The 26,330-nt window shown below is 46.7% G+C and overlaps 1 protein-coding gene across 24 annotated transcripts in view; it reads left to right on the top strand.

Moving 5' to 3' along the window:
• The window catches only part of NFASC (neurofascin), a 179,917-nt gene that overhangs the window by 127,827 nt on the left and 25,760 nt on the right, over positions 1 to 26,330 (top strand). For 17 of the 24 annotated variants that reach the window (XM_074935907.1, XM_074935909.1, XM_074935908.1 and 14 more), the window contains 3 exons: positions 8,157 to 8,279; positions 9,288 to 9,461; positions 15,669 to 15,683. In XM_074935907.1, the coding sequence (XP_074792008.1) occupies positions 8,157 to 8,279; positions 9,288 to 9,461; positions 15,669 to 15,683 (312 nt within the window). Of the gene's footprint in view, positions 1 to 8,156; positions 8,280 to 9,287; positions 9,462 to 15,668; positions 15,684 to 20,717; positions 20,853 to 26,330 lie in introns of those variants that run through there. The other 7 variants (XM_074935911.1, XM_074935924.1, XM_074935922.1 and 4 more) reach the window with 2 other exon arrangements.

Raw genomic sequence — 26,330 nt, 5'->3', positions numbered from 1 at the left:
TAGAGAAGTTACTGCAGAGGTGAGAAGCAGGATTGAAAAGAAAATGGAGACTATGCAGCTGCCTTTTTATAGCCTTTGCTATGTGGCTTATACATCCTCTGTCCCAAACACAAGCTCACAGGACATGGGCACAGAAAAGCACTTGAGTCCCCTGCCCACAGGCATGTCCCTAGTACAGGTCCTGCTGACTCATCAATGGCTGCCTTCTCTCAGTGACTTCATTGTATAGCTAATTGGCATCAGCATTATCTAGCCTGCTTAATTGCCTATCAAGGGCAATCTGTCTGGGAGTGTCACCCAGAAACAGCACAAGTTTGAGATACAGATATCACATATTAACTCACAATACAAAGATGATATGTTCCTATGAACAAGATCATACTTAGCAAATTATAATATTACTGATATCAATATTACCCAATTGCAATGCATCTTACAAGATATGCCATGTAAAGTATCAATGGAAAAACTATAAATGGTCATCTATAGTCCATACAGCATCCCACACCTCTCTCTGTGGGTATTTAAGGAGAGAGAAGGAGACAGTCTGAAAAACCAGCTGGAAAATGATTTCCTGAGAAACTGAAGTGGTTTCCATGTGGCAGGGGTCACCTCCTAATCCCCACCCTCTTCAAAATGGAGCTGATCCAAAGCTCTGGACTCACTAAGTCTTCCCATTGCCTTGAGTGGGCTTTGAGTCAAGCCCAGGGCTCTCCAACTTATTTATCAGCCAAGGATGGGATGTCATGGGGGGTTAGAGCAATGAGAAGCTGATCTGAAAACCCAGGAGGCACCTGCAAACCTTTTGTGTGTCAGAGCATGAGTTACTCACTTATTGTCTTCTGCAGGGAGATTTGGCACTCACTAACAGTGCTGAGAGAAGGGCAGGCAAGAGCTCACCAAACCTCCAACACACCCAGCTCTGCCAATGGCTCTCACCCATAACCCCCCTCTGCAATTCTAGGCCTGAGCTCCCCACACACACACCCCAGCTGTGCCCATAGTCCTGACCCACAGCCCCCCACATCCAGTCCTGAGCACCCCACTGCCAGCGCTTCTCCATCCTGACCCACAGTCCACTGCTATGCCAGTCCTGGGCTCCCCGACTCCAAACATCAAGAACTGACAGCTCACCCTTGACTTATATTCCTTCACCTTGGCATTGTAGGCCCAGACCTCATCTGAGCAAACACTGCCAGTTGTGGTGAGTTACGGGTTCTGCAGAGCCATGAAATGCATGTTTCCCTCTTCTGTGGAATGGTGTTTCTGTGGTGTTGACAAACAGCCACTGGGTTTTGCATGGGCAGTACCAGACTCAAGGCCTTTGGGGCAGGACAGATGTTCACTGTGCCTCTGACACTCCCTGATCTGCTGTTACTGGTGCTGACAGAGCAACCTCCAGCTCAGACTTGGCTCTCAGCTCCAGTGGTTACAGCTTTGCACACCAGATAGAGGAGAAAAGCCAGCATCTTGAAGCTTTTCCACTTCAATTAATTACCAGTTGGGCCAGCAAAAGGCTCAGAATTGCTCTATAGACTGGAGGTTAGACTGCTGATCTTGAGAGAGTGTGGGGAGGGGGGGGGGGGGAGAGACGACACAGACCCTGCTTCAACTCTTCCCTCTGCCTGTTAAGAACAGGTTTGAAGAGGGAGCTTCTTTCCTCTGGAAGCTGTTCCACTAACTATTAAATGGGGCAAAACAGGACTCATTTGCAAGAAGCCTGGTATGGCCTAGGATACCTTACCTGAGATGCTGGTTTAATCCCCCCTTCACTGGAGGAGAAGAAAGGATTTGAGCAGCAAGCTTTTTCCTGTGCTGATTTCAGAGCGGGGATGTAGTAATGAGGGGTGTCCCCTTAACAGCTGGGCCTTTTAAAGTTATTGCCCCTGTGGGGGCGTTAATGATTTGCTGAATGAGGAGGTGGAGATTAAAGACCTTCTCAAGGGTCACTGGTTGGGTGCAAGTGGAAGATGTGGGTCCACCCACACACACACCTGATTTCACTCCAGGCTTATGCCAGGGCATATCACAGAGTTTGAGTGAGTAAGGGATGCAGCATCACAGGGGTTAGTTGTTAACTCTTCAACAATACTCAGTGAACCCAGGGAAACAGTCTGGCTCAGAGGTGGGGGTTTATCTACTCCAGCTGGTGTGGTTGGGAAGAAATAACTTTTCTTTTGCACAAAGTCGGGGGGTGAGGGAGCAGTATTCCCATAGAAAATATCTTACTTGCCTTCCCCTGAGCTGACCAACACACAGCTCCAAAACCCAATGAGCCCAGCATTACTAGACTTTTATTTTGGGTCTGTGAGCAAGACCTGGAATGTCAACAGGTGCCAGAGATGCACAAAGCCTGCAGCAGTATTTGTTCAAAGGCAAACAATGCTAGTAGCAGGCCTTGGGTATCATTGGTGGTGCAAATTTAGGGTCACAGTCAAGGGACTGCTGAGATGAAGCTCCCTTCTCCTCCTAGCAAATGACCTGTGCTTCATTTTAAAGTGCTGTAAAATGCAAATATAGAGCCAGATTGGCTTGAGAACTGGTATGCTAGATGCAGACCCAGAATACTGTCGGGGTTTAGTTTTTGTGTCAGTTGAGCCTCTCCTTTCCCCTGAACTCCAGCAGCATTTTAGTTGGAGGTACAGAGAGCACTGAGGCAGCAGGCATGCAGTGCTGAATAGGGGAGTGAACTGAGTGAGCTCAGTTCATGCCACAGCCACACAACCCAGCATTCAAGGCAGCCAAGAGTGGACACACACAGTCTACAGTATAGGCACACAAAGGGCGGGTGGAGCCTAAGTCCCAGGTTTCGGCACCGCTGTGATCCACAAAACCCCAGCTCAGCTGCCGCCTGACCCTGGATGCACCTCAGTTCACTTGGTGCCTAGGTTTTTGCTCTAAAAGTTCCCTCTGTGTGTATGTGTCTGCCTCTGAGCACATACCCTGCTGCCATACTCTGGGCACCAGCTGCCTATTATCATGCCTGAGCCCCAGCCCAATTCTCAAACCAGAGGCCAACAGACATCGCCCTGCCTGTCGTCCCTGCAGCACTGGAGCTGGGAGGCACGCTCAGCATCCGCCGAACTCCACACAAGCGGGGAGACAGCCTCCCTTATAGCGGTTAGGTTGAGGTGCGCAACCAGGATAGCGGAGACCCTGAGGCAGTTTCCTCCCTCTGCCCAATGCACAGAGGGGATTGGGAACTGGGATCTGCTGCCTCCCAGATGAGTGTCCTGAGCGGGGAATGAGCTTTCCCTCATCACCTTTAAGCCCCAGTGGTTAGGGGCCTCACGTGGGCTGTAGTAGATGATAGTTTAACACACACACATCTCCCACAGCCCTCCCCTCCTCCTCCTCTAAAAAGTGAGATGAACAGGGATCTGCTGTCTCTCAAGTGAGTGCCTTGAGCTAAGGATATTTTCATGTGGCTTGTGCTGCCTCTGCTGGTGAAACTGTTCCACTTTAATTAACTCTTAATTGGGCCACAGACAGCCTGAGAATCACTCTATCATCCAGTGTTTTGGGTAGTCACCAAGGCCTGGGGAGAGTGATGTTTGATGAAAAGGAATTTGTATAGCACCCACCTACCTCTCAAGTTGTGGTCCCAACTGCTGGGCTACAAGGTATTCTGCTGTGTGGGCTCCTTTAACCTTTCCTGTTGAAACGGTTCCACTTTAATTAACTATGAATGGAGCCAAAGCAAGCCCTAAAGATAAGAAGCGTGCTGTAGCTCAGGGGATAAGGCTCTTTCCTAAGTTGCTGAAGACCCTGGTTCAAGTCTTTCCTGTGCTGAATGGGGGGGCAGGGATTTGAAGAGGGAGTGCCCTTGACTTTTCCTCTTGAAGCTGCTTCCACTTTAATTAATTCTTAAATGGTCCAAAGCAAAGGTAATTTGCAAGCAGCCCTGTATAGCCTAGTGGCCAGGGCTTGCACCTATGGTGTTGGAGAGCCTGGTTCAAGTCCCCGGTCCTGAAGGAGCGAGGATTTGAGCTGCGTGTATCTTTTCTCTTGAAGCTGTCTCCACTTTAGTTAACTATGAACTGGGCCAGGCAACGGCCTAGGGTCACTCTATAGTCCAGTGGTTAAGTTGCTTGCTTAGGAGGTGGAGGATTCTGGTTCAAATCCTTCCTCTGACTATTTAAAAGGATTTGGAGAAGGCTGTCCCACCTCCCACGAGAGAAGTGGGAGGTTCCTGTTTAGGTCCCCTTTTCGCTTGCGGAAGGCCCTTGTCTTTCTGGAAACAGAAGGGGGTTTGAACAGAGATCGCTCACTTCACAAGAGTGGTGGGTGGGGGCAAGGGCGGGAGGGGTGGGGGGTGGGCCTGGGAGGCGGGAGGGGCGGTGGCTGGGGGGCCAGGTGGGGGGTGGGGCTGGGAGGTGTAAGCGGGAGGCGGGAGGCGGGTGGTCTCCTGGGAGGTGGGAGAGCCTTGGCACAACCCCTTGCAGAGGAGGGGTTGGGCCTGGGGTCTCCCACAGCCTGGGCGGGTAGCCTAGCCGCGGGGGACAAAAGAGTGACTTGCTTTTTTAAGGTGCGCGGCCCCCCCCCCCCCAAACAAATATTTAAATAAAAGGCCCCACAGGCAGCCGATACATGTTGTAAACCCCTTGCCTGTGGCAGGGATTGAACCAGGGCCCTCAGCATCCCAGGGGAGTGCCCAAACCTCTACACCAGAGAAGGCATCTCTTTAGAAGAGCTTGCTTTGGGGAAATTCATAGTTCATTAAAGTGGAAGCGGCTTCAAGAAGAAAGCTTAAGGGCGCTCCCTCTCCAAAGACCTGTCCCTCCCCAGGTAGAGGGAGGAATTGAACCAGGATCTTCAGCATCCCAGGAACAAACACTAACCTCTGAGCTACAGAGGGCCCTTTACTATTAGTGCTTGCTTTGCCCCAATTCCTAGCTAAAGTGGAACAGCTTCAACAGCAAAGATTAAGGGTACTCCCTCTTCAAAGGTCTGCTCCTCCCCAACCAGACATAGGGATTGAACCCAGGTTTTCAACATCCCAGGGAACTACCCCAACCTCTGAACTACAGAGGGTGTCTCATCTTTGGCCCAATTAATGGTTAATTAAAATGGAACAGCTTCAATAAGAACCACTACTCTAGATCCTATTTGTAAACAGCTCAGTAGATTTTTGTTAGCGCTGCACCTTTTAGCAACTGGCAATGAATCTTTTAAGGTTTATGTTTATGGTCCTGTGCATTATAAGTAACAATGTGGGGTGGAGAGCCATGATGGAGGCTGTAACTCTTCCGCTGTGGTCCTTTTAAAACCTTACTGTGAGTAAAAGTATCATCATTCATTGAAAGTTGTAATTAAAGGGGGAAATAAAGCCATTGGGCCAAATCCTGAAGTCCTTCATAATGCAAAACTCCTACAATGGGTTTGCCCAAGAAAGGAAGAGCTTTTCTAGATGTAGTCCATTAGCTGTGTGTTATGGTTCTGTACCATTTGGCCTAGTTTTGTGCACATACAAATCCCAGCAAGCTGTGCTGGTTTTATAACTCCCTTCAGCACAAAACCAGGTCTGATAATGCTCTCAGGAGGTGCAGCTTGTCAGGAAATTATTTAAGAAGCTCCTCACTGTTCTAATGGGTGTAAATTGATATGTATTAGCTTCAAAGCTTCCATTTAAAAAACAAACCCTGTTCAATATCCCAGCTCAATGACAGAATCTGAATCAAGTTCTGCAGTTATGAACAATGCTGAGAGCAGGATTTGGCCCACACTACCTAACAAGTTATTGCTTTGCCAGCTCTGAACATTTCGGCCATATGCTCTTCAGGACAGGGCCTATGGTATGTGTGCTGTGCCTAGTACAATGGGGCGCCCCTGGCCTTACCCTAAAACTGTTCTGTGCTAAGGAGCAGTGAAGTTGCCATGCAGTTTGTCCCGTTTCAATAGGACATATCAAATACCGGTCAGACAAACACACCACCAGCAAATGCATCTATACACCAATTCAGTTGCCCTGCTGAGCTGCTCTCTTGTTTTGAGCAAAGGGTGACTGAAAGGTTACCAGTCGTGCCTCTGGGTGCACCATGTGCCACTCTGATCACTGGGAAGTCACATGCACATCTCAGGACGGAGCCACCCCATCAACTGGCAGTACAACTTGAATCAGTCTTTGCATTTGAAAAGCAAGCCACATCACCATAACCACGTATTTCAAAGAGCCAAATGGGACCTGCCAACCAGTCCTCTCTACACAAAGCGCTAGGATTTAAGGGCAAAATCTTGTCCCTACTGCTGCACGCAAACAAGCTGTACATTCCAAGAGCCATCCAGGTTGTGTGGCTTGGCCCCAAGTGGGCAAGAGTGGAAAGGGGAGGGGGGGTGCACACTGCTGCATATGTGACATCCCAGCCAAAAGACACTCTTGGGGAGCTGGGTGATCTTCCAAGCTCTCACAAAAGCTAGGCAGGAGCACTGGAACAAGGGGGCCCAGGTCCTCGTCACTTTTAGAAGTGATAGCCCTCCCATTTTTTACCGGCTGTAAGGGAAAGTGAAGCACGGGAGGAGAGTGAGCAGAGGGCAGGGTCTTGGGGGGAAAAGGCAGCATGGGAGCGGGGCCTTAGGGGAAGGGGTAGCGCTAGGGCGGTGACTCAGGGAGAAGGGGCAGCACAAGGGCAGGGGCTCAGAGCGCCATGAGGGTGGGGCCTCGGCACAGCACAGCGTGGGGCCTCAGGGGAAGGGGCAGTGCAGAGGGCAGGGTTTGGGCACTGGTGCTCCCCCCCCCCTTTAGGGAGCCTCCCTAGAGGCAGGAATGGCGGAGTTTCCTGCTTCCACAGGAGATATGCTAAAGGTGGAAAAACCCTTCCTGTACCTCTAAGCATACTCATGCAGTGCAGGTGTTAGAAATCCCTGTACACTGAGGACGGTTTCCTCAGATTGCTGGGAGCAAAACTGATATCCTAACAAGGGGTTTGACTGGCTTGGAAGAGGATTAGGGAAAACGGCAAAGTATCCCAGGGCAACCTGTTCAATAACTGCACCTCATATTGGCTCGTCAATGTGTAGCCTTCCTGCCAAAAGATGAATTAGCGCCAGCCAGGGGCCTGGCCTTATGTGGTTTTATTGTATGACGATGTTAGTAAACCAGGCCCTCCCTGCTCTGCAGTAGATTACACAGGTAGCAGTGGCAGGATACCTTACTGGGCATTGTTATAAACAGAACAGCAGTTGTAGTTTTTCTTTGGCAGGGGAAGAGACCTGGACCAGCCTCTCTGTGTAACAGGAAACAGACATCAGGGGTGCAGGTGCAGAGGGTTGGTGTAATGATACCCACAAAAGGTATCTCAGTAGATAAACTACACATACAAGTTATGAAATGGGGCCAAGAACACTAGTTCTTCATCTCCAAAACACAAGTGTCTACCATGTGAGCCAAAGGCGATTGCCTGTTGCAAACTGTGGTGGTGGTGGTAGGTCTAGCCCCCACAGAGCAAATATCTCCCACACCCAGAGATGGGACATTGCATGGGGAGGTCTATGAGTTACTACAGAGAATTCTTGGGCAGGTGCCTCGCTTGTGGGTCCTGTCCACATTCTCAGGGTCTAACTGATCACCATATTTGGGGTCGAGAAGCAATTTTCCCCATGTCATATTGCCAGAGAGCCTGGGGGTTTTCACAACATAGGGCCCAAGCCCCTTGCAGGTTTAAACTAGTGTAAATGGGGGAGTCACTGTAACTTGAAGTCTTTATACCATGATTTGAGGACTTCAGTCACTTGGCGAGAGGTTATGGGTCTATTACAGGACGAGGTAGGTAGGTGAGGTTCTGTGGTATGCAATGTGCAGGAGGTCAGACTAACTATCGTGACAGTCCCTTCTGACCATAGGTATGATATGCACACTGCACTGGTATGGGTCCCATGAGCAGAGAATTATCAGATTGCAGTACACGCATCTCAGTTAATGAATAGACATGATTCTGTTGAATCCAGTGTTGGATTCACATGCAGAATTGTTCTGAGTCTCAGCGTGCTTATGAAACCCCCAGTGCTGCTGTATGGTTTTTAATGCAGTTTTTGTTCCATTAGCATCTGACCTTTGTGCGTGCATCTTTATTATGTAAGCCACCCTGCAATGTGTACCATGTTGTAAGGTATGTTGTCTTTTCTTTCCTTCTCCCTCCTGGCCCCATCCTCCTCCCAAGTACCCAGTGCCCCCAGGTATATCAGAATCCGACAGCCTAACCTGGAAACCATCACTTTGGAATGGGACCACCCTGAACACCCCAATGGAATTCTCACTGGATACAACCTTAGATACCAAGCCTGTACGTTCCACACCTGTTTGTTTTTCTCAACAGATCAATTATTTTTAACTCATCAAGTATTCCCTTGGGTGAGTAGGTTATTCAGTGCCAAACCCCGAAAGAGTTCCTTCTCCCAGGTGCTAAAAGGTATTTTCCAAAATATGACAGCACAAGAGTAGCGCTTTAAAGAATTAGAGACTTCCATGACAAGGTAAAACATCTGCTATTTCTGAAGGGGACAAGTCCTGCTGCAGTGCTGAGTGCCTGCAATATTTCAGCGTAAGCCAGGAGGAGTTTCGGGTGCTCAGCATCTCCCAGGACTTGGCCATAGGAGGAAAAATAAGGTTTAGCCCCAGACTGCAATAATAAATTGCAAGCAAAGTCTAAATACAGTGAGAATAGTACAGCAGATTCTCTCTCTCTCTCTCTCACGCACGCACACCCCCCTCCCTCCCGGAAGATTACTGCAGAAAGAGTGAAACTGCCCCCACAGTATCCCCAAACAGTATGGAATTCACTGCAATGCAGAGGGCCAAACACAAGGGCTATGCACAATACAAGTCTCATTGTGAGAGCTTAAGCAGGACATGTACCAGCCCTCTGCATGGGTGTGAATCTCATCTCTAGCCAGGAGGTGTGCTGGAACAATTTGTGTAGTGTGTGTGGGAGGGGTTGGGTGTGAAAGCCATTGAACCAAACTGTAAACCCTGGATATAATGGAAACCACTTCAAGCCAGAGGGTGCAGCAGCACCGCCCCCCGCCAATTCCAGCACCTATGCTAGCCGGTACAGTTCAGCTGTGCCATTACTCAATGCACACACCCCCAGGAGGCAGCTGGCTGCTGTTGCTCTCTCAGACAGGTTTTGTTGCATCTCCACAAATCTTTCTGTTGACCGTAGTCAATCCAGAAGTATATTGGACAATCAGCTGATTTCCGCTCCTGGCCCAGGGTGGGAGGAGATGAAGTGTGTAACATAGCATGTGTCTGAAACAAAGCTGAAGCCTACTCAGCTTGCCTTTCTCCCCAGTTAATGGATCCAAAACGGGCAGAACACTGGTAGAGACCTTCTCCCCAAACCAAACAAGGTTTACGCTCAAGAGGACAGACCCCATCTCGCGCTATAGATTCTTCCTGCGTGCTAGGACACAGGTGGGAGACGGAGAATCCATTGTGGAAGAGTCGCCAGCGCCGCTGAATGAAGGTAAGTAGAGGACAGCATTGCTGTGACTTTGGGGGTGGGGTACATGCTCCCAGAGGAGTTAAAACACAAGGAGCATTATGCACATCTTCCAAAACTACAGACTACACTGAAAATCACATACAGTATGTGGTTTTACTAAGGGAACAGGGGGTAACTTTCTCACTGTGACATGAGCAGAGCCAATAGTCCCTGAGCAAGAAAGTTCTACTCTATGCCTTAGTTACCCATCTGTAAAATGGGGATAGCACTGTTAAGGATGTTGTGCAGATAAAATCCATTCATGATTCTGAAGTGCTCAGATACTCCATTAATGAGGGCCATATGAGTAGCTAGTTAGGCAAAAGTAGTGACTGCTTTTCCAAATTTAGGAACATAGGGACTGCCATCGTGCAGCAGAATAATGGTCCATCTAGCTCAGTATCTTGTCTCCAACAATGGCCAGCACCTGATGCTTCAGAGGAAAGTGCAAAAACCCTCAGAGAGGACAATTATGAAACAATAACCTGCCCTTATGGGAAGTTTCTTCCTGACCCCAGGCAGTTAGTGGTTGTCTTATGCCCTGAAGCATGAGGGTTTCTCTCTTTTACAACTACAGAGAAATGCTTGCTCTATGCACAGCAGTAGACTGTCTTCTTGATGCCTGCCCTCTTCAAATGCTGTGTAGTATCAGTTAGATATATACTCTATGGGGAGACAGCGTATGCAGAGTGAGAAACTTTCTAGTAGGCCTTTGCTTAAAGAAGATTTAGGTTAGATATTAAGAAAACTTTCTAGTTACAAAGATAATTAAGCACAGGAAAGGGTTACCTAGGGGGGTTGTGGAATCCCTGGCACTGGAAATTTTAAAGACCAGGTCAGACAAAATTCCCATCAGGGATGGTCCAGAACCAATTTATTTGGTTCTGCCTCAGTGTGGGAGGCTGGAGTAAATGACCTCTTGAGATCCCTTCCAGCCATACATTTCTATGACCCTTTTACTGTAGCTCCACATGGAGTTCACCACAGAAATGTTGAGTGCAGATTCCAGTAATGGTATTTACATTGAAAAATCTCTTTGAACAATACTGCTGTGTCGATGTTATGCTTGGGAAACAATGGGCCAGAGCAATCCAGCGAGGACGTATCCATGGGATACAAAAACGTAGCTGGGTGAACTAACCATTCCAAAGGCGGCAGGCATTGGCAGGCTGCTAGGGAATCCCTGCAGTTTGACAAGCTGCTAGATTGAACGAGAAGGAGCACCTCGACTGGATTTCATTGTCCAACCTGGTGCGCTGTCAGGGTAGATGGGGAATGTTAGTCTCTAGCTGCTAGCCCACAGGCAGGAAGGAGAGGCTGTTGGGGCTTTGCACTCAATCTGGCAAAAGAAATGAAGGGAGTGAGGAAAAGACCCAAGTTAATTAAGGGGTTCTGGAGATCACTGTGTGTTTAGTCATTAATGGTGGGGTTTATGCCAGGATATTTGTAATTGACCTTCAAAAGCTACAGCATACAGTATTTTGGCATTTGCCCTAGGAGGGTCCAGTAAAGAGGAGAAAACTTTAACCCAGCCAGTGTCAGGAGATCTAGGTTATCAATATAACTAGGAAGACAATCAAAGGGAGACAGCACTGTTGTCTAGTGGTTAGAATCAGAGCTGACAGGGTTTAAATTTGGGGTGGGAGGGTCCACTTAATCCATCCCCCAAAGGGCTGTGCCATTGATCCACAAAGATGCTTCTACTGAGCTGAGCTCTCTCTTTTTCCTGGAAGAGAGTGCACACTTCAGGTAGCCACCAGAGGGAACTATCCAACAGTATTTACCCAGGTCTAGGAATTCCTCTGAAATAGCTTTGTATCTTCCCTGTAGTTACAAAGTGCATTTCTGAGACTGTGCCAGTATGTAGAACATGGGGGAACAGCCTCTCTTACTTTTAGGGTGCCCAGATTCTGAAGTATAATAGCTCACTACTGTATAACTCCTGATAGGGTTCTGTTGACAGAGAAACAATGTGGGTTGGCACTCTTGGACTGAGCTATTGCCAACCTACAAAGAGAAAGTGTAGTCAACAACTGTGACCAATAACTGGCATGCTGTGTTCTTTGCAAGGCCTACTGCATGCTACAGCTTGACCCAGTCTAGCAACAACCATCTTCAGATACAGATGTCAAGTACAGTGCTTTGCGTGATTGCACATGTCCATTCTAACATAGGTGTGCGCTTGCCCCAAGCACAGTTGGTGGAAATTTCTCCCTCAGTGGTGACTTGTCGGCTCTGGCGGCCCATAGTGTACGTAGAAAGGGCCAGGCCGACCCGGTGCCCCATCAGTTCTTTCTGAACGCTGGTGACGGTCACTGGAGCTACTCTCCTTGCTGCAGCAATGCCAGAGAGCTCAGAGCAATCACCTCACATTGTGGGCAGGAGCATACTAGTGCTCATAGAGAACACTGCAGCCATGTTCTACCTCGACAGACAGGGAAGGCTCACCCTTCCCCCCTGTGTCAGGAAGCAGTTTGCTTATGGGAGTTCTGCATAGTCCACTCAATCCAGCTCAAGGCTTCTCGCCTTCCGGGAGCGCAGAACAAGCTGGCAGATCACCTCAACAGATCTTTCTCCAATCACCATGAGTGACTCCTTTGCCCAGACATCGTGAGGGACATTTTCCAGCGGTGCAGAACTCCCCCATAGACCTGTTTGCGACCAGACTCAACAGAAAGTGTCACTAGTTTTGCTCCCTGCAAGGTCACAGCCCGGGGTTCACTTACGGATGCCTTCTTGTTCCCGTGGAGCACCTGTTCTACGCTTTCCCTCCTATCCCATTCATGCACAAGGTTCTGCTGAAAATCGAGCTGGACAGGGCGTGGGTCATTCTCATAGCCTCAGCCTGGCCCCGTCAGCACTGGTTCGCCACGCTGCTAGGCCTTTCCTTAGCAACTCCGATACTGCTCCCTGGACTCCCCGACCTAATCTTCTAGGACCACTGTTGACTGCTCCACCTGAACTTTGGCGCCCTCCACCTGACAGCCTGGAAGCTACATGGCTAAATACCGCAGAGCTGGCCTGCTCGGAGCAGGTCTGCCAGGTCCTGTTAGGTAGCAGGAAGCCCTCTCCCAGGGCTACATACCTCTCCAAATGAAAATGGTTCTCCATTTGGGCTTCCCAACACGGTCTCTCACCCATGCAGTCATCACTACAGGCCGTGCTGAAGTACTTGTTACACCTGAAACAATAGGGGTTAGCGATTTCATCGATTAAGGTACACCTCACAGCGATTTCAGCATTCCACCCCCCGGTGGATAACTGTTCTGTTTTCTTACATGAGAGGTCTCTTTGTTTCCTCAAGGGCCTAGAAGTTGGTTTTGCAGTTTCACAGTAATCAGTCAATCCTCTTGCCGGTTTTCTACCCAAAACCACACATGAACAGGGAGGAGCAACGTCTCCACCCTCTGGATCTCAGACGTGCCTGAGCATTCTACACAGAGACGACCAAACCGTTCCGTAGATCCACCCAACTCTTCACAGTGGTAGCGGACAGGATGAAAGGCCTCCCTATCTCGACTCAGAGGATCTCACCCTGGATCACATTGTGCATTCGCACATGCTACGAGCAGGCAGGTGTTCCACCACTAGCTATCCTGACTGCCCACTCCACAAGAGCGCAAGCATCATCAGCGGTGATCCTGGTCCATGTCCCTGTCTAGGACATCTACAGAGCAGTGACTTGTATGTCAGTGCATACGTTTTCTACTCATTACACCATCACTCAACAGGCCAGCGACGATGACAGTTTCGATCGAGCTACGTTGCAGTCAGGATGTCCATGAACTCCGAGGCCACCACCTGTACAACTGCTTGGGTGTCACCTACGTTGGAATGGACATGTGCAATCACTCAAAGAAGAAAGAAGGGTTACTAACCCTTCCATAACTGTTGTTCTTCGAGATATGTTGCACATATCCATTTCAAGACCCACCCTCCTTCCTGAGTTGGCCGGAAAGAAGGAACAGAGGGAGCGTGAGATCAGCTGAGCCCTTTATACCAGTGCCATGAGCGCACTGCACCAGAGGGCGCCAGAGCCAACCCGACGGGTACCATGGAGGGAAAAATGTCCGGCGACTGTGTTCGGGGTATGCACCCACCTACACTGGAATGGACATATGCAACACATCTCGAACAACCACCGTTATGGAAAGGTTAGCAACCGTTTTTTCTGCCAAAACCATGTGCTTGACAACCCTTTATCAATATCCCTCATCCATCAGGGAGGTCATTTATTGTGGTAAGCTATCGTAACCCAAGTTAGGTTAGGCCACACGCTTATCTGGATCAAGCACTTTCTGAATATAAACCCCCACATGTATTACCTTTTTAGGTCTTTGGAATGTTCAAATCACAGCAGCAATAGCAACTCCCCTGTGCTAAGCATCGCACAGCAGGGCCCACATATTTTCTGCCAATCTTAAATTGTTTTTATTGGTGCAAGGAGAGTTATAAAACAAATGCATTCTCTAGTCCACAAAACCCCAAGAGCCACTGCAGAGACAGGCTGGGGGAGGCATGGTGCCACTTTCCCATCACCCCAGTAATCAACAGACGACCCGCAGAAGGAAACTGCCACAACTCACAGATTCATAATAGGATAAAACGCCCATTGTGAGACATCGATCAAATGGAGTGAAAGGTCAGGAGCCCTTAGGGATGGAAGACAGACAAAGCGGTCTCTTTCTCTTCTATAGCACTCGCTGACATACAATTCAATTAAACTTCCGATTTTATTTAATGGGTGTTTGCTTTTCTCTTTCCTCCTTAATTGCGTGGTGGGTTGGAAAGGTATCCTACTGAAAATAGAGTAAAAATGAAAGGCTTCCTATATGTCTTTAAGCAGACAGGCTCCAGAACTGTTACACAGTATTGTAATATTGGCAAAACTGACGTTCAGTGGCCTGGGTTCCTGCCATACACTGTTTTTTTCTGAAGCAGCGGCTTCAGTGAATGCCCTGCTTAGAGGACATGAATAACATCCCTTAGGTTGGTTTGTTCCACATATGCTTGTTGTTCACTTTGCGGGGTCACGGATAGTTATACTTTCCTAACAGATCTGCGGCGTTTGCCCACCGCTATCCCACAGTGCTAGCTGAGATGCATTACATTTCCTTCCCCTTACTAGGAATGAGAAATAACTATCTCAGATACCACTGTAAATACAGGCCGTGAATTGTCAGCCTAAAAAAGGCAAGTTTCCCTTTCCTTGGTAAAGGCAGACAATGGCACTCATTGAGAGCTGGCTTTGACAGGTCAACCAATCCATTATCCATTAGTGAAAACAAAGAGTAAGGGTGAGATCTGCTCATCTCACTTACTTACATAGTCTCACTGAAGCTGCATGAGTAAGGCGAGCAGGATTTGGCCCTAGAACACGAGAGCTGGTATATATCTAACACAAGGCTAGGTTGGGCAGGATTCTGTTAATGAATGGTATGTAACCTCAGTAAGCAGAGCGTTGTTTAGCAGCTTTAAATGACTTTGGTTTGATTTTTTACATACTTGCTATAGACCCCCTAAAAAGAACTTGGAACTCAATGGAAGAAGGTTCAGAAAACCAAACCTTGAAATCAACTGCTTTAGTTCTGTCTTCAGAGATGGATACCAGACTCAATCATAAATAAACTTACCCAGATGTTGCTTCCATTTCTGTCAGGCTGCATTCAACCACGAGGGTAAAGTTAAACACAGCTCTGTTTGATTCATAGATTACAACAGCTTGGGTCAGTTTCACCTTATGTACGTAATACGCCCTTTAGTTGGATTTTAGAGCAAGCCGAACGTGGAGGGTCCAATTTTGTCCTCCCTTGAATGAGATGTAAGCACATGCTTAAATGCTTTTTCTTAATCAAAGCCACGCACCAGGGCAGAACCTGACCATTAGCATCCATTTGCTGGGGAGATGGGGTATGTGTAACTGAGAATGATGATTCATCTCTGACTCAATGGAATCTTCCTTCTCTTTGGCCTATGCAAATAGCTATAGTTATTATGCACAGAAAGGGGATTGCTGCGGTGTAGCTAATGCATTTTCTTTCTCTCTTAAACCCTTTGGTGACTGTGTGTATGGCTGATCCCCAGTCTCACTAATGTGCTGTGGTTTTATATATTCCTTTGTTTTCTCTTCCCCTCTCTTCTATGCTGTCCTTGTATTCCCCTCCCTATACCTGGCGCTGCACTCTGAAGCCACTCCAACCCCAGGTACCGTACCAACTGGAGGAGGAGGTAACAGGCATGGGGGGCAATGCGCAGTCAAGGGCTGTCTCTAGGGTGTGCTGGCACTTAAGCATGCACCGCGTTAACCCTTTCAATGAGCAAACTAAGCTGTCGGAGGATAAATTGGCTATAAGAATCCTGCTTTTGCTCCAGAAGGGCCCAACACAGAGAAAACGGGGTGCAGCCTTGTTGTTAGAGCACGGCAGCGGGACAACCAGGGCTGTAGTCCCAACTCTGCACCAACTGCTTTACCTTTCTGCATCTCCATCCTCCACTCTGTCCAATGGGGACAATATGTTGCATTCATACTGCCTGAGTGTGTTACGTGCAGCTTAATTTATGTTTATCCTTAGAATGCACGTGACAATGCAAAGTAGTATCATATATAAACACCCTGTACTGAGGGTGTATTCTCTTTTCATTATGCAGCATTTTACACAAATAATGGCACTACACACTGAAAATTCCTGTACAACTCTACGGCAGCTGTTACTCCCTTCTAGAAATACAGGGGTGCGTTACTTACGTGTATGCTTTGCGGAGCCAAAGTTCATGAACCCTGCAATGTACATGACACACTGTATTCTCCAGTGGCCAGCAGCTAAAAAGTTCTCTCTTTCCCAGGCTTCCATTGAAAGGGTTAAGCATAATGTTTGTGCAGCAGCTATGCATGCTTGCATGTTAGGCTATTTGCTGGCTTTGCCCTCTACTGCATATTTCCATAACAACACTGAGACACAGAGAAACCATGTTCTTTTGAAAGGGGGTCTCTGCCTGCTTTCTAGGAAACCTAAATCCCCAACTACCCAAAATGTGTCAACACAGCAAATGCCAAAGCATAACTTCTGAAATTTTGTTTTCCTTTTGGTACAAATGAGGGGTCTTCCCCTCTGTAAATGCAACAGTGTCACGGGCGTGCAACTTTCAGAGAAACAGCTTTTTCAGAGCAGAGTATTTTGAGCAGATTTTTGCAGAAGCTGTTGCAGCCAGGCTGATCAATCCTGGGTGATTCAGATGAGCAGCACATGGGATTGTGTCTGCCAGTAAATGCATCTCAAATGCCCTGTGCCAATGAAGATCTATTGATCTGAGATGACAGCACCCATTTTTGCATGCACTAAAGGGATCTGTAAGAAGCCATGCTTTATCTTCGTGGACACAGTGCTAAGGATTGGGTAGGGGCATTTGGTTTTCCTTGTAAGGAAATGGGATTTCAATGGAAGATTTTCCTGTGTGCTGACTGCAAACACAGGGCCTGTTTTCAGTCACAAAATGGTGTATTTTAGGTTCTGCTTTTCTACTTCGCAGATGTTCCCTCCCCCCTCTATTTTGTTCCAGCAGTGTTTGTTTAATCAATATTATTTTGCAAACTTCCCTCACTTACAGACCTTTCTTTCTTTTACTGTATTGTCACTTCCTAAAACAAAGGGTACCAGATTGGTCTGCTTTGAAGAACTGAATATAAAACATACACAACTTTTTCCGTACAGTTTCATAGCATCAGTGAAACAGGGAACAGCTCATTTGAAGCCTAGTTTAACAGGGATCTAAAATTCCTCTCTGGGCCAGGACCAATGTTTCTAGCTTTGGTGGATCCTGTTGAACCTTAAAATCACGTCTTTCTTCTTATTGCATCCCAGCAGTTTCATCATGATTTTAGCAGTTCATATTTCTCAAACTGCTGAAGTGAGATGGAATGTCTTGCCCTCTGAATAGTTGGTTCAAAGCTCTCACTGACCAAAGGGACTGACAGAGTTTGGTTTGTATTCTACCAATATAAGCAATAAGTGGCCACTAAGATTATGTTTGAACTGAAATGAGGAGAAATGTTAGTAATTGAAATGATGTGCTTGTTAAGCTCAGATACTTTGTAGACTGCATTCCTAGCTTTTCAATGGCAAACGGTATTTGTTTCTTCCCATAACAGTTTGTGATATACTGGTCTGTAATAGGACCACTTGTCCCTTAGTCTAATGTAACTAGTAGTGATACATAAAATTGACTAGAACAAATCCCTGCCTTTGTATCAGTTTAAAATTTCACTCCACTTTGCGCCACAGTATACGATTAGTAGTTTCATGCTAGCAAGTAGAAGATTGTTGGAGTCACCTGATTTAAATTGCATTTGACCTAGAAGGCTCTGTATCTTCCTAACAAGTACAGGTTTCTAATATGATTTTGTTTGACCTTCTTCTAAAGTCTCGTCTCTCTGCTTAGCGACCTAGATTTTGCAGGTCCCTTAGGTGCTGTAGAACAGTGAAATTTGTCTTTAACTACTACTAATCTCAAGCTGTTTTTCATCAAAAATGGTCCTTTTTGGCGGGTCTGGGGGAGGGGGGATGACCCACACACCAGGTTTCATGTTTGTGGTGAGTGTGTATGGGAAATCAGACGGATTTGATGAAATCAAAGCAAAAAACAAAAACTTCACCTTATGAGGTTTCTATTTCATTACCAAGCCAAATCTAGAGATGGGCAAAGCAAAAGGAAGGGATTACTTTATAAAACCCAAAGGGTCTCATTTACACAATGAAGGAAGAAAATATTTGATAGGTCACATAGAGCTGGATTCTGTAGCCCTATTGTCAATAGCAAAGCTTCAGTCGTACAAGATTGGGACCATAAATAGTTTTTTTCCTCCATATAACACAGTCTGTGCATTGTACAGATTAGAACTGGAAGCTTTTGCCAGGCTTGGAAGGATAACATTTTAAACAGCTAAATGCTGATATAGGTTGGTTTCTCCTTTTCCCCCCTCCGTAAGAGGAGTGGGGTTGGGGAGAACTCCATCATTAACACTCGACATTGACAGAAATGTAGCACTTGTGGAGAACTGCTGACTTCTCTTTTTTGCAGTCCATTCAATCTGGCCATCTAATATGCAAACCCATCACTTGATTGTCCTTCTGAATGTTCTAGAGTTATTACATTTGGAACAAATTAGTATAATTTTTTTCTTTGTACCATTTCCTCCTGTTGCAAAAAAAATATCACAAGGGAAGAAAAATCTCTTGGCAATACATTTGGCTATCCATCCAAATTCATAAAAAATTCATGAACTCCCTCTAAGCCTACTGATGCTATAGACATGCTCAGGGGTAAAGCAGTTATTACAGCCTAACAGAACATTAAAAGCTTCCCTAAATAATTAAAGAGCAATATGGGTGTGCATTGTTTGGTCATATTTCACTGTACATGCAGAACTTGCACCCCCAGCTTTCAAATGACTTGAATTCACAGTGGAATTGGAGGGAGCCATGAATCTCTAGCGATGGAGCACAAAAGGAGGCAAAGAGTGGGGGAGTGGTAAATAAAACCCACGCTCTTGTGTGGTGATTGTAGCACAGAACATGGCCCATCTGCCTGATGACAAACTTTCCCCTCACATGGGTTTGTCAAATGGGGTGCAGGCTCCTATCAACCATCCATCCCTGCTGATGGTCTGAATAATCCTGAGAGGAAACAGTGGTGGGTTTATTCGCGTATGCAGGTTCCAACAAAGAGCGTAAGTGGAGACAGCATGCCATGAAGAAACCATTATGTACCGGCGCGCTCGCTCTCTCTCTCTCGGTTACTTTGGATTAGTTAGCCTATTAACTCCAGCAGCCAGTGTGTCTGCTACATTTTCCATCTATTTTACTTGAGCAACTGTGCCACACCCCTGGGACTCCATCCTCTGACAGTATCTTTAGTATCTGTAGAGGGAAGTGGCAGTGGACGGCTTAGGAGAGAAAGAGCCCGGGTCACAAAACTCAGGGTCTATTTGGATCAGAGCCTAGATTGTCCTCAGATGAGTTGATGGTGAGGTGACTTTGCAGGGCTGAGAGTGGTTGTTTACGTATTATTGAACCCATGTTTTAGGAAGAGTAGGTTGTCTAATGGTTTAGAGCAAGGGGAAAGGAAATGGGGGACTAGAGGGACTCCTGTGTTTTATTCTTGATTCGCTGTGTGAACTTGGGCGAATCAGCACTAGATTTTCATACGTTGGCTTCCAGATTTGGTGGGTGCAATTTTGCCTTGCCATTTAAGAAGCTTACACAGCAAACTTTTCAAAAGTGGCCTCTGATTTCAGAGCACCTGCAGTTCCCATTAACCTGAGCAGTCGATGCTCAGCACTTTGAAAACCAGACCTAAAGTGTCTCCCACTGGGCACTGAACATCAGAGGCTCCACTTGAAATTGTTGGCCTTAGTAGCTAAAATCCTTGACTGAGCCTGCAAATTGGGACCATACGTAGGTGGCTAAATAAGGTAAGCTGCCAAGTGTCATAATTTTGTGCCAGCTAAAATCTACAGTAGAGTTTTTAAAAGCACCTGTGTGTAACTTAAGAACACGGGTCCTATTGGAAGATCCTTGAAACTTAATGGGATTTCTTGTGGCACCTTAGAGACTAACCAATTTATTTGAGCATAAGCTTTCGTGAGCTACAGCTCACTTCATCGGATGCATTTAGTGGAAAATACAGTGAGGAGATTTATATACACACAGAACATGAAAAAATGGGTGTTACCATACACACTGTAAGGAGAGTGATCACTTAAGATGAGCTAATACCAGCAGGAGAGCGGGAGGGGGACCTTTTGTAGTGATAATCAAGGTAGGCCATTTCCAGCAGTTAACAAGAACAAAAGTCGCAATATTACAACAAAAAGACAATTAACTTAGTCTTGAATAGAGACTGGGAGTGGATGGGTCATTACACAAAGTAAAACTATTTCCCCATGTTTATCCCCCCCCCCCCCCCACTGTTCCTCAGACGTTCTTGTTAACTGCTGGAAATGTCTCTTCCCCCCACCCCCCGCTCTCCTGCTGGTATTAGCTCATCTTAAGTGATCACTCTCCTTACAGTGTGTATGATAACACCCATTGTTTCATGTTCTGTGTGTATATACATCTCCTCACTGTATTTTCCACTGAATGCATCCGATGAAGTGAGCTGTAGCTCACGAAAGCTTATGCTCAAATAAATTGGTTAGTCTCTAAGGTGCCACAAGTCCTCCTTTTCTTTTTGCGAATGCAGACTAACACGGCTGCTACTCTGAAACCTGTCATTATGCAAGGCACTGCATTTAGCCGTATGGAGTGGAAATCTATCAACTTCATGAAAAACTCGTACAGATACAGACAGACATTATCTTCCTTTCCAAATGCAAACAGATGGACATCGTACCAAAAGGACTGAAGGTAAAAAATCCATTACAATCTACACACCCCACAGACTGTGCTGACAGCTTGTGCCACACGCTCTCAGAGAAACTGCGGAACCACCTGATCAACATCCTCTACAGCAAACAGGGAAAGATAAAGAATGAGCTCTCAAAACTGGATACTCTCATAAAAAAACCAACCTTCCACACAAACTTCCTCGTGGCTGGACTTTACAAAAACTAGACAAGCCATTTACAGCACACACTTTGCTTCTCTACAAAAGAAAAAGGACACTAAACTATCTAAACTACTACATGCCACAAGAGGCCACAGCAATGGTTCCCTCAACCCACCCAGCAATATTGTCAATCTATCCAACTATACTCTTAACCCAGCAGAAGAATCTGTCCTATCTCGGGGCCTCTCCTTCTGCCCCTCCACCCCCACGAACATGATACAGTTCTGTGGTGACCTAGAATCCTATTTTTAGCGTCTCCGACTCAAGGAATATTTCCAACACACCTCTGAACAGCATACTAATCCACAGAGACCTCCCTACCAACACTACAAAAAGAAGGATTCTGGGTGGACTCCTCCTGAAGGTCGAGACAGCAGACTGGACTTCTACATAGAGTGCTTCCGCCGACGTGCACGGGCTGAAATTGTGGAAAAGCAGCATCACTTGCCCCACAACCTCAGCCGTGCAGAACACAACACCATCCACAGCCTCAGAAACAACTCTGACATCATAATCAAAAAGGCTGACAAAGGAGGTGCTGTTGTCATCATGAATAGGTCAGAATATGAACAAGAGGCTGCCAGGCAGCTCTCCAACACCACTTTCTACACGCCGTTACCCTCTGATCCCACTGAGGGTTACCAAAAGAAACTACACCATTTGCTCAAGAAACTCCCTGAAAAAGCACAAGAACAAATCCACACAGACACACCCCTGGAGCCCCGACCTGGGGTATTCTATCTGCTACCCAAGATCCATAAACCTGGAAATCCTGGACACCCCATCATCTCAGGCATTGGCACCCTGACAGCAGGATTGTCTGGCTATGTAGACTCCCTCATCAGGCCCTACATTACCAGCACTCCCAGCTACCTTCGAGACACCACTGACTTCCTGAGGAAACTACAATCCATCGGTGATCTTCCTGAAAACACCATCCTGGCCACTATGGATGTAGAAGCCCTCTACACCAACATTCCACACAAAGATGGACTACAAGCCATCAGGAACAGTATCCCTGATAATGTCACAGCAAACCTGGTGGCTAAACTTCGTGACTTTGTCCTCACCCATAACTATTTCACATTTGGGGACAATGTATACCTTCAAATCAGCGGTACCGCTATGGGTACCCGCATGGCCCCACAGTATGCCAACATTTTTATGGTTGACTTAGAACAACGCTTCCTCGGCTCTCATCCCCTAATGCCCCTACTCTATTTGCACTACATTGATGACATCTTCATCATCTGGACCCATGGAAAAGAAGCCCTTGAGGAATTCCACCATGATTTCAACAATTTCCATCCCACCATCAACCTCAGCCTGGATCAGTCCACACAAGAGATCCACTTCCTGGACACTATGGTGCTAATAAGCGATGGTCACATAAACACCACCCTATACCGGAAACCTACTGACCGCTATTCCTACCTACATGCCTCCAGCTTTCACCCAGACCACACCACACGATCCATCGTCTACAGCCAAGTTCTACGATACAACCGCATTTGCTCCAACCCCTCAGACAGAGACAAACACCTACAAGATCTCTATCAAGCATTCTTACAACTACAGTACCCACCTGCGGAAGTGAAGAAACAAATTGACAGAGCCAGCAGAGTACCCAGAAGTCACCTACGACAGGACAGGCCCAACAAAGAAAATAACAGAACGCCACTAGCCATCACCTTCAGTCCCCAACTAAAACCTCTCCAACGCATCATCAAGGATCTACAACCTATCCTGAAGGATGACCCAACACTCACAGATCTTGGGAGACAGGCCAGTCCTTGCTTACAGACAGCCCCCCAACCTGAAGCAAATACTCACCAACAACCACATACCACACAACAGAACCACTAACCCAGGAACCTATCCTTGCAACAAAGCCCGTTGCCAACTGTGCCCACATATCTATTCAGGGGACACCATCACAGGGCCTAATCACATCAGCCACACTATCAGAGGCTCGTTCACCTGCACATCTACCAATGTGATATATGCCATCATGTGCCAGCAATGCCCCTCTGCCATGTACATTGGTCAAACTGGACAGTCTCTACGTAAAAGAATAAATGGACACAAATCAGACGTCAAGAATTATAACATTCATAAACCAGTCGGAGAACACTTCAATCTCTCTGGTCACTCGATTACAGACCTAAAAGTCGCAATATTACAACAAAAAGACTTCAAAAACAGACTCCAAGGAGAGACTGCTGAATTGGAATTAATTTGCAAATTGGATACAATTAACTTAGGCTTGAGTAGAGACTGGGAGTGGATGGGTCATTACACAAAGTAAAACTATTTCCCCATGTTTATTTCCCCCCACCCCCACCGTTCCTCAGACGTTCTTGTTAACTGCTGGAAATGGCCCACCTTGATTATCACTGCAACAGGTTTTCTCACCACCACCATCCCTCCCCCCCGCTCTCCTGCTGGTAATAGCTCATCTTAAGTGATCACTCTCCTCACAGTGTGTATGATAACACCCATTGTTTCATGTTCTGTGTGTATATACATCTCCTCACTGTATTTTCCACTGAATGCATCCGATGAAGTGAGCGGTAGCTCACGAAAGCTTATGCTCAAATAAATTGGTTAGTCTCCAAGGTGCCACAAGTCCTCCTTTTCTTTTTGCGAATACAGACTAACACGGCTGCTACTCTGAAACCTGTCATTAATGGGACTTGTGCTCCTACATCAATTAGGTGCTTCTCAAAATCCCACCCCTGGACTCTTAATTTCCCTGTGGCTCCATTGAGGTTTCTGCCAACTGGGTACAACAATATATTCTCAATCAGGACAGGATTAGTTAAAGTGTAAAAGCGTTTTGAGATCCCCAAGAGTCTGACACTTGTAAAGGTTTAACACTTTAGTGTAGCTTTTATTGCCCCTTTGCCACTCATTTCAGACTCACTCCCTGTCTGCCCATCACCCGACAGTGCCTTTAATGTTCCTGATATTCAGAGAAGCTCTGATTCTCTCTGAAAGTCACCCTTTATCCTTCTCCAGCCTGGAGTCAGCCCTCATTAAGGGCTAGAATTCAAAGGACAGAAAATGTCCCCTCTCCCCCTCCCTCTCAAATTACCAGCTGAGCTATTCTTTAAGATTCATTTCATACTAAAAACCAAATGAGAGGTTCTCTTTGTATCGTTGTTCCTATCACGGGCAGATTAAGGCTAAATCCCCCAAACCTGGGGATGCACTCTCCTTCCCAGCTCCTCCAGCTGGATTCTTGCCTTCCTCTCACTTTTGATCTTAGTGGTACAGCATGGGGTTGCTGCCTGATAGCCTGCTTCTTTCTCACAGCTCCATCTGGGGCCCCTTTGAGCTACGGGGTTTCAGGATCTAAGGACCCTGCATTTACCTGTCCCTAGTCTGCCACAGGCTTGACATGATGATTCATTTTTAGAAGCACTGCAAACACACCCCGAATCTCTCTCACTGACTTCTATGGCAGTTGCATACTGCATTATCCTGATACAATGTGATGGCGCTACCCTGGGGTATTGTGCCAATGGAACTATCGCGGTGTTACAGTATTTTGGGCAAATACTTCATGTCATCACTGTCGGCCAAAGCGGAAAGGCACAGCTCAGGCTGTTATTAAATAGACCATCACCCTGGCGTGTGAAGGACACCTCCAGCAGCAGGACCACTCTACTAACTGCACTCCACCTGTTTGTTTTTTAAATACATGAGGATCATAGCCTAATGTGAGGATTAGTAAATAAACACACACCAGCCAGCGTAATACAGTGCTGAGCCATTCATACAAGGTCAGTAAGCCAAGCACCAAGAAAGGGGCATTGAGGGGAGACCAGACCCTAAATCCCTAGAAGTGCATTGGGTGCAAAATAGACCTTTAAGAATTTAGCAGGAGGCATACTCTAGTGGTATGAAAGCAGGACCGGGAGGCAGGAACTTCTGAGTTCTAATGCCAACTTTGCCACTGACTCCTCTGTCCTTGAGCAAGTTACTTCTTTGTGCCTTGATTTCCCCCTGAGTAAAATGGGATAAGGGTGCCTCACAGGAAAGTTGTGAGAATTCATTAGCTAATATTGGTTCCTACTCTGGATGTTTACATCGTGTGTGTTCAAAACTCTGTATTCAGAGGGTTGTCCTTTTAGGGTCAATTGAGTTAATATTGCCAGTAGCCACACTGCTCTGTTGAGCTTCAGAAAAATGCAAGGAATCTGCAGAGATAGTGCTGTTAATTTTTCTCAGCCCAGTTCAGGCTTTTGTACCTTATAGCCACAGGGCATAAAAAACACCCCTGATCTTATAATGGTTAAGAGGAAGAACTGCAGGATAGCAGTCCTCTCCTCTCAAAGAGGCACTCATATTGTGGTGGCCTAATCAAATAAGAAAGGGCTTTGTTATTCTGTGTCTCATATGGCACCAAACACAAGTTCTGTGGTTCTTTGACTTGAGCTCTCTTTCTGATATATGGCATTTTCTCTGGATTCTCTCACATGTTTTTTGGCATTCTTGCTTCTTCACCAACATCAGTCAAACCTTTGACAAGGGGATGGCAGGAGGCTTTTGATGGCTGTGCTTGTGCATGACGCTGGCTGTAGTTCTGTGTTTGTGTCTGAGTGCTAAAGGTCTGTAGCTGACACGCTATTGTGAAAAGGGAAGACACACTATCTTGCTTGCATACTGTAAACTCTTTTGTTTCCTTTTCAGTTTGAGTGGTTTACTGGGATTTTCAGTGTTGGTGTGACGTGTTGTAAGGGGAAATTGGCAGGGAGATGCACTGAGTGATTTAACAGTTCTATTCCATTGCTGAACTCTTAAGAGTCTAATTTCTGGACCACCAGAAACGTTCTGGTTTTACAAATATTTTGTGGGTGGGACTCTTTGGGTCTAGATGCTTTGAAGCCAACAACGTACATAATACGTGCACACAACCCTTCTGTGGGCCTCTGGGAAGCCCACTGAGGCACATCCTGATTCTTAAGCAACAAGGGACCCTGGAATGCAGCAGAGTCATGTGCAAAGAAGCATCTCTTTCAAGAACCAAAATAAGGCCCTAGTCCTGCAGTTGGGCCCTCAGGGAGCCCCTTTGAAAACAATTGGGGTCTACCTGGGCACAAGACCTGCCAAACTGCATACCCAGGTAAAGTGAAAACAAGGAAGTGGCAAAGACCTGGTTTTGTTCTGGGCAGTCTTTTTAGACTCCTCCCCTAAAGTTGGTTTTATTTGGATAAAGGTCATATTTAAAATAGGTCCTCT

This window comes from Natator depressus, chromosome 21 (assembly GCF_965152275.1).
Source record: "Natator depressus isolate rNatDep1 chromosome 21, rNatDep2.hap1, whole genome shotgun sequence".
Taxonomy (NCBI): Eukaryota; Metazoa; Chordata; order Testudines; family Cheloniidae; genus Natator; species Natator depressus.
This window is presented reverse-complemented; position numbering and strand designations above follow the sequence as displayed.